General features: G+C 43.8%; 1 protein-coding gene across 1 annotated transcript; it reads right to left on the reverse strand.

The window, feature by feature from the left end:
* Nucleotides 1-807: 807 nt before the first annotated feature.
* On the reverse strand, nucleotides 808-6,577 carry LOC124149146. Its single transcript, XM_046520525.2, has 3 exons — nucleotides 5,568-6,577; nucleotides 5,251-5,346; nucleotides 808-4,691 (listed from the first exon to the last, which is right to left on the reverse strand). Exons 1-3 carry the CDS (start codon nucleotides 6,518-6,520, stop codon nucleotides 2,537-2,539), a joined length of 3,204 nt encoding a protein of 1,067 aa, XP_046376481.2. The 5' UTR covers nucleotides 6,521-6,577; the 3' UTR covers nucleotides 808-2,536.
* Between the last annotated feature and the right edge of the window lie 2,489 nt (nucleotides 6,578-9,066).

A 9,066-nucleotide genomic window follows, 5' to 3' on the forward strand; every position in this document is an offset into this window, starting at 1 on the left:
AGTCAAATGAGCCCTACTCTGCACAGGAATATTTGTGCAAACCCTATTATTCTAATTATTATTCCCCAGGGAAGTAGTAGGCTAGGCCAGCTCTTCCCCAACCCTAGCCATACTTCCCCCCTTGAACGGTCCTGGGCCAAACCTTCCCCTGGGAATGTTTAGCCTGGTACACCGGGTGTCAAGCTCAGGAAAGAACCCATCTCAAGACCATGTCCATCTTCCTGAGGCAAGAGAGTTAACTGACTATAAAAGTCCAGTTTCCACCCAGTCCACTAGACTGGAATTCCTGGGCTCAATCGTAGCACCACCAGTGTATTTTACGCATTATGTCCCTCCTATGCCTCTCCTATGGACTAATCAGATTCCATCATTTGCATTTGTTTCAAACAAAATGGCAGCACCCACTCAAGACGATCTGATCGATAATCAAGATCTATATTGTGATAAAACAGCTCTTACATCGTGAAGTGCAAAAAATCACGCGAGTGCCTTGATTAAAAACATGATATGGATTGGAAAATATCTGTTGACAAGTTGGCGGTGCACATGCTCTGCAAATCCTGCAATCGACCGAAATCTGCATGACAGTGATTTCGTTGCGCGATTTTGATTGGACTATGCATAAACTCGTTAAACCAGCCAAAATGTAACTCCATAATACCAGCCTAGTTTGGCAAGGGTGGAAGCTGGACTTTTACAGTCAGTTCACTCCTTGCCTCAGGAGTGAGTGAGTGAGTTGGGTTTAACGCTGCTTTTAATGTTATTACAGTTATATCACGGCGTGTCAGCTTACTGTGGAAGGAAAGCCTGAATTGATGCATGTCTCTGTCTCAACCACTTCGGTGAAACCCACGAGCACGGGTATGGTGCTGACAAACCTAGAAACATAATTGGGGCAAAGAGGGATTTGAACCCACAATCATAGGTTTCTGGCGTGCCCAAGAGACGCAACTCTGCACAGCGAATTGCGGCACCTAAGAGGACTGGACCATGCAATGAATTTGCTTCACAATAACACCAAACTAAATTAATTGTAAATGTTCATTTATTCAATACATGAAAAATACTTGTTCTAGTTGTATAATATTGCTGTTACATACATCACATCATAAACAATAGAAGACTTCAAGTAACTAATGTGTTTTACACAGGTGTGGCTATGTACAAACATGTCTTGAATAATAAAGCTATATTTTACATACTGTCTAAATATATATGACTTTCCATTGCATTTTGAGTTACTGTTTACAAACATATCTTGCATTCTAATATTTCTGTGTTTTAAATACAACATTTTAACCCATGGTAACACTTTTAATCCAGTGGATAGTGTTCCAGCTGAAATTATTCAACTAACAAATATCAATAATTATTCAAAGATTGCATTTAACATGATTGTATAACCTGGAACAACATTCTTATAAAGGAAAGCTCCATCCTTATTGGTGGATTATTGTGGTATAGGTATGGCAGCTGACAAAGTGGGAGAATAATGATGGGGAAGGGAATGTGATATTTCACAAACATCGACTTTTGACAAAGGAAACATTCCCATGGATTATACATGGACCTTGTCCAATCAATACACAAAGAGTCTTTACAATACATATAAGTGTACACTACTTTCACGCTGCCATTGCCACATGCTGACATTTTTCACTAACTCATATACATGAAAAAATATTTTATCATTATTTTATTTATGCACTAAAAGCCAAGGTCACATTACATAGAATATCCTGTATGTTGGAATCACAGCCTGCTTTTGCATAGAAGATGTAAATTTATTTACTTTGGGGCTACATGTTCTAAACTGGTGCACAAACACACACGCACACACGCACGCATGCCCGCACGCACACAATGTGAATGATAAACAGGTTTTCATTGTCCTTGACTGCACAACTCAAAGCTCTGTGGTCCATATATCCACAATGTCCAATTTAACACATGCAAATAATTATCAATGTGCATTAATTAAGCATTTCTCAAACACATTCAGTCATATCACTTTGCAAAAATATCCGTTATATTAGTGCACAAACACATTCACATGTACTGTGCAGACACATTCACTCATAGGACTAAACACATTCACTCTGAGAACATTGTTATACTAATACAGTGAATTATAATGGGAAGTTTCACTGGCGCCCGAGCTGTGCTGAACAACTTGTTCAGTGAATGTACAATGGGAAGTTTGACTGGCGACCGAGCTGTGCTGAACAACTTGTTCAGTGAATGTACAATGGGAAGTTTGACTGGCGCCCGAGCTGTGCTGAACAACTTGTTCAGTGAATGTACAATGGGAAGTTTGATTGGCGCCCGAGCTGTGCTGAACAACTTGTTCAGTGAATGTACAATGGGAAGTTTGACTGGCGCCCGAGCTGTGCTGAACAACTTGTTCAGTGAATGTACAATGGGAAGTTTGACTGGCGCCTGAGCTGTGCAAAACAAGAACACCATAAATGTTCAAACACAAGTAAAACAGACTGATTATTCTCCGAAATAGATGTTCATCACTCCCCTCTTTAACCTACACAACCCCAAACACCCCAAAGAGAAGCATTACTATGGGCAAAATCAGGGGCAGATAATCCTCATACGCTGGTGTGTCCCCACTTTGCTTGTACACCTCCAGCTCTGCTTCGCAGTGACAGTGGATGGCGGCTACGTGGGGAGCTCGAGCTTCTGTTGGTGTTTGGGATCTCTGAGTAACTTCTGTAGATGAGGCCTCAGGAGTAGCAAAGAGGCACATGGAACCTTGTCCAGCAATATGCCTCCTTGTTGCAACATCACAGGTCTTCTCAGCAGCCTCAATGGTGATTGAGCTAACAGGAGTAGCAGTGTGGCACACAGAGCTTGGTCCAGCAACATCCTTCCTTGTTGCAATAGCTGAAGTCTTATCAGCAACTTTGGTAGAGATGGAACTCTCAGGAGTAGCAAAGTGGCACACAGAACTTGGTCCAGCAACATTCCTCTTTGTTGCAACATCATAGGTCTTCTCAGCAACTTTGGTAGAGATGGAACTCTCAGGAGTAGCAAAGTAGCTCACAGAACTTGGTCCAGCAACATTCTTCCTTGTTGCAATAGCTGAAGTCTTCTCAGCAACTTTGGTAGAGATGGAACTCTCAGGAGTAGCAAAGTAGCTCACAGAACTTCCTTCAGCAAAAGACTTCTTTGATGCATCAGACGTCGTCTCAGCAACCTCAGTCGAGATACACCTATCATCTTCACCTTGACTTTCTGTCTCTAACACCTGGTCCCGACACGCAGGAGAGTTCTTGCTAGCGGCTGTGTCGTGCGTGCCTTGGATGTGTCCACGAGTAGGATCTGAAATGTCTTTGGATCCTAGTGCTTTTGTTTGAACTCTGAACTTAGGACTTCTAGAAACGGATGCAATTTTTCGTTGGCTTCCTGTGTGCAGAACAACTGGTGCTCCGAGCAACTCATCGCTCGATCTGCCAGACAATTTCATATTTGATGGTGAAACTTGGCTAGACCCGATGATCCTATTGCTTCTTCTAGGTTTATTATCACGTAACACAGCTGTAGGTGGATCTTTGTCAATGGGTGTGTTAACTTTAAGTACAGATCCGGCCGATTCTTCCTCTGGTTCCTCATGAATGGAGTCCAGGTAGCCATGTGATGGCACAGTTAGCGTGGGGAACAGGGCCTCATTTATGTTCTCCTCCTGCAGCCGCTGGTTTACAGTCCAGAGAGTGGGGCGGACAGCGGGATCCTCAGCCATACACATATCAGAAAGTGACAACAAGCCTGAGATGTGGGAGACGCAATGTATCTTCTTCAGGACTCTTCCAAGACTGTATACGTCACATTCGGGGGTTGTCTTAGCATGAGCTCGTGTCTCTGGAGCGAGATGGAAACCATTCTTCATGTCTCCTCTGTATGTTACCCCTGATTTGTATGATGCTGTTCCCATGTCACAGAACTTGACCGAGGGCAGTTCTCCAGACATGTCCACTAGGATATTGTCTGACTTGATGTCATTAATGAGAACGTCTTTCTTGTGGATTTTTTTCAGTCCACTGGCTAGCTGGCACGCAATATTCAGCCAGTGTAATCTTGGTACATCTGACTCGCAAATAACATCACGGAGCGTTTGTCCAGAACCAACATACTCCATCACGATTTTGTAACCATCCTCCTCGTCACTCAATAGTCCATAACAGATGGGGACACAGCCTGTGGACTCAAGGTACATGGTGATCTTTGCCTCATTAGTGATGGACGCCTGTGTTGTCCTGTCTGTAAAGTGTTGTTTAACCACCACATCTCTACTCTGGCCAGGGGACACCGTTAGTGTTGCTGCATACACCTCCCCGAAAGACCCAGAGCCGATGACTATTTCAGTGAGGCCATCTGGCTCAACTTTGTAGTCGACCATGTGTGAAGGAAGGATTGGAATCTTGATGTGCCAGAACTCTGAAGACATGCTGAAGGAAGGTCCACACACCCTCTTGAAGACGTACTCAGAAGGAAAGGGTTCATGGCTGGCTAGCTTGTCCTCATCGTGGTCAAGGGTGGACAGAGAGCTGATGTCATGATCCTTGTTGAAGGCTTGTCCGAGAGAGGCATGCGGTGGAGACAGGATGCTTAAGGTAGGGATGTCCAGGATGTCATCCTCGTGGCTGAAGTCATTGTGCAGTAAGGAATGTGAAGACTCAGCCCTGAAACATCAAATTCAACATCAAATAAAAGCCACAAACCCTTTCCATAATCATAAATATAAAACATCAATGCCAGAGAGTAATCAGTCTCGATTATTTGTCGAAACAGATTCCATTGGGCACAAAGGGCAAAATAGTGATGAAAATTATATAAATGGACCACAGATTCAGTGATGACACCAAGTATTCGCGAAAAGGGTAAACATTCTCTGCACTCGCCACATGGTTGGTTGATGTTTAACGCCGCACTCAGCAATATTCCAGCTATATGACGGCGGTGTGTAAATAATCGAGTCTGGACCAGACAATCCAGTGATTCATATCATGCGCATCGATCCACGCAATAGGAATCGATGACATGCATCAACCAAGTCAGCGACCCGACCACCCGATCCTGTTCTGTGTTATTAGCGTGTGTTTATGAACCACTATCTAATAGTGATGACACTAGGTGTTCGCGAAAAGCAATGGCTTCTAACTTGACCACATATTATTAACACATATCAAGTGTGTGACAGGAACTATTCATGTGAACCTCGATCTAACTTAAACTACTCACCTCTCAGGAGGACCGTTTTCTGTCAAACAAAGGTCACTCGTGAAGTCATAATAACTAAGAACATGTTTCTGAAAACCTTCCGATGAACTGCTTTCCCTGAAAAAAAAACAATGTTGCAACATTTAATAGATATATATCTTGAGGGAATGGGGTCTTTTGGACAGGCAGACTTTCTGCTTCGGTTCTGATGAAAGTGTTCATTTTGTTTAAAGGTTCGATTGGGACATTGTTTAACCACAAAGGAAAATAACTTCAACACGGCCAAGAAACTAGAATATACTAACGGATAAATGAATACATTGTAAGAGTAAGATTACCTTTTTGCCCTGTGACTCCCTCTATAGCAAAGGTCATCGACCTGGGTATTTTCGTAACTTGGCTCAGGTGTGTCTCCTTCGAGATACCCGTAAGACCCCGAAATGTCCGTCACTGCACTGTGAAACGGTTCCTGCAATCCAGCAAGGCAGGGTCTGGGGTGGCTTCTTCCAGCCGGATCCGACAGCAGACTGGACCATGCACACCCACCTCTCTGGTAGCCGCCATCGAGTAGCGGCGCGCACAAGAGCCGGAGCAGATCTTTCTTCACAGACTCGGGAACCTCCGAGACAGACTTGAATAGAGATACTTCTTGGAACAGTTCGCTGAAACATGGCGGGCCGCACTGGTGATCTGTTTGAACAGAAACATCAGATGTCGCCTGGTCTTCCCGGTTCCCAGCTTCAAACACATCGATGTCCTCATGTAAAGACAGCTTTCCATAACCATGGGATGTTTGACGTCTTGGTGAAAAAACTTCAGCAGCTGCCCTCCTGTCTTGGTTGGGTCCTGATATACTTTGAACCGCAGCTGTTGCTTTAGTCTCTATGCCGACACACAGTCTATGGTGTTGGACTGGGAGCCGTGTTTCCCTTTCACTGCGTGTTCTGTGGGCTTCAGGGTGGCGTCTGTTCAGATAGCTATACCGTGGCGTCTGTCTTGTGGCTCCCAGAGTTTGGGGCAACACTTGGTAGGACTTGGATCCAGCGAGGGTCGCGGCAGTTTCGACATCACGATCAGCTTCCTTGGACTTACCGTTATTGTTTCTGTTCAGGAAAGCTGTCACGTTAAACTGGACACCCCTCGTGACAATGAACACATACTGTGACACTTCATAAGATCTGCCTCTGTTTCTCGTGATGACGGATTCGTCTGTTGGTTTCCTGTATATTTTACCTGATGCATCAACTTGACTTTCAGCAGTTGGGTTCCAAGACTTGACGACCCATACCATTTTGACTTAATAAAAACCGCACTTTTCTTCACACGATGTGAGCGAACATGTTGGAGACAGAAGGACTACACCAACAATGACGTGACGTCACAGACTTATCCAGCATGTCTCGGACGTCTCGAGAAGTGATAAATGATAACCGATATTTGCATTATAATAGTAAAACACAAAGTATGTGTGCGAGTTCTCCTCTTCCTAACAACCGTTCTGTCCCGGTTAGTTTTATGGTCCGATGACGTTATTTCACACAATTTTATAGTAGACTTTGATAGTCAGAATTCCGTGACGTCATAATCATGTCTGACGTCATTGCTATATCGCGTTCGCTGGTTTTCGCGGTCTCTCGGATATGCACGGAAATAGACTTTTGTCCCGCATTCGTGACCAACTCGTGTTATTCCGGGACAAGCCGAATAGCGGGTTACGGAAAAAAGCGAATGGTGACGAATAGTTTGTCCTGGGCCCCGTTCCACAAAGCGATCATAGCGCTAAGATGATCTTAACTCTCATATTTTAACATAGACTTACGACAGTCGTAGCGCTAAGATCGCTTTGTGGAACGGGGCCCTGGTCTATAATCGGGCTAGCGCCGGAAACCAGCGAATATATCGCTTCCCACAAGTATGAAAATTCCATATTTCCCGGGCGTTTATTTATTTCGCGCGTCGTTGACCCCGCGTCTATTCTGATTAATGCTGGCAGAGTGGCAACTCACTACCTTACCGAATCCCAAAATCTACAGTCATACAAAGGCTACATTTGCAGACCCAGTGTCACATAAATGCCCGTCTTCTTCTTTTTGTGACAACTATAAGCCGGCGTTTATTGGTGGCCGGGTCTAGTAGAGGAAATACGGTATTAAATCTATTTTTAGCCGAAGGTTCCGCTCCTCAAAGCCATCTCCGCGCTCCGACTATCGTATTTTATTGTTAAAGAGTGGATTTATATCGTTTAGTACAATTGACATCTGAATCATATTCAAAAGACAAAAGATCAGAACATTAACATATTGATTGTGGACAGATATGATACTTGACATTGAAATTGTCTGGGTAGCTTGTATTATATACATAGCGTTCGCTCCTACCACCGCCGAAGGCCCGAGTTCGATCCCCACATGGATAAAGTCCTTTTCAGGTGTCCCCTGTTGTGATATTGCTTAAACCGTCGTAAAACCACACTCACTGACTCAACCACTCTTATCATCAAGGCACAGCAACGCCTCGTAGCTCCGTTTATTGTAGAATTGAATCTCATGTTCACCTTGCACTATCCATTTCAAAATCAGAAAGACAAGAAGCCATCAACATCAAGACTCCAACCGTCAATCATCCGTGACCAAGGCTACTACATACCTCCGGCGTACCATCAACTTACCAAAGACACCAATCAGTTATAATCCAGTTGTTTATATCACTGGCTTCATTCTTTGTTTATGTCACTGACTTCACCGATGATTGTCGTTACTAGCCTTGAGTGTACATAACAGGCTTCTCCACTCCAGTATAACTACATCTGATATCCACTCTACTGTATAAACATTGCCTCCGACCTGTGTATCCACGTGTGTCGGAGGCGCCGGTATCCATACATATATATAGAGCATTGTGCCGTGCCGTGAAATTTGGATATTTCCGCAAACATTCTTGTTTTATTTCAGAATCATAACTTTTCTGTATGCAAGCATAAAAAATGACATATTGTGTCATTTATGTTTACAACTGTCATACAAATGTAAACATGCGAAGCATAAAAGACGGCAGTGTTAATGTACAGCTTGCCGTCAAACTCATGGCAATTATTATCGAAGTGAGTGAGTGAGTGAGTGAGTGAGTGAGATAGTGAGATAGTGAGTGAGTGAGTGGGTAACGGAGGCAACGACTGACTGAAAGCATGAACACTGGTCCACGCAATCAACCATGTCGCCGAGCCTGACCACCCAATCCCCAATTTCCACGTCGGTCGGGAAGATCTCAGATTGCACAAGTCTAAAAACAAGTTATCCCTATACAAGAGACTGGCGTCCTTAGATGTCAGTAGTATAGTCTAAGTGAGCAGAAACCTTTTTTGGTTGATCCGGTTGATCCAGTCGGATTCGAAGTTGATTGGCTGATCCAAGTCACGTGATCAGATAGGATGACTCATGCATCAACAGCGCGTCGCGAAAGGGCGGGTAATGAAAGGTGTGTGTTTATAATTTATAAGAAAACAAAAGTAAAGGGTTATGAATAGAGCTATGTGTATAGCGTGCTGCCCTAAATAGACAGACCGTAACCGTCAGCCCAGTTTGAATTGAGCGCGCTTGACAACTCACGTGACCTCGTCGTTTCAAATTGTTTATTGGTAATAATGGTTTCGTTTATTTCAGGCGTTAGTAGAAATTACAATTAGTGTTCAACTCACGTGGTCGTTTCAAATTGACCGCGCTCGCTGGTTTGATGAATGCAGGGTGTGTGTTGAAAGTACAAGTACCACCATAGAGACGGGTTGTGTCAACATGATATACGCCGGGTAATGTAGGAATAAAAAATGTACGTCTAGCTGGA

This window comes from Haliotis rufescens, unplaced genomic scaffold (assembly GCF_023055435.1).
Source record: "Haliotis rufescens isolate VD_foot unplaced genomic scaffold, xgHalRufe1.0.p SCAF_39, whole genome shotgun sequence".
In the NCBI taxonomy this organism is placed as follows: domain Eukaryota; kingdom Metazoa; phylum Mollusca; class Gastropoda; order Lepetellida; family Haliotidae; genus Haliotis; species Haliotis rufescens.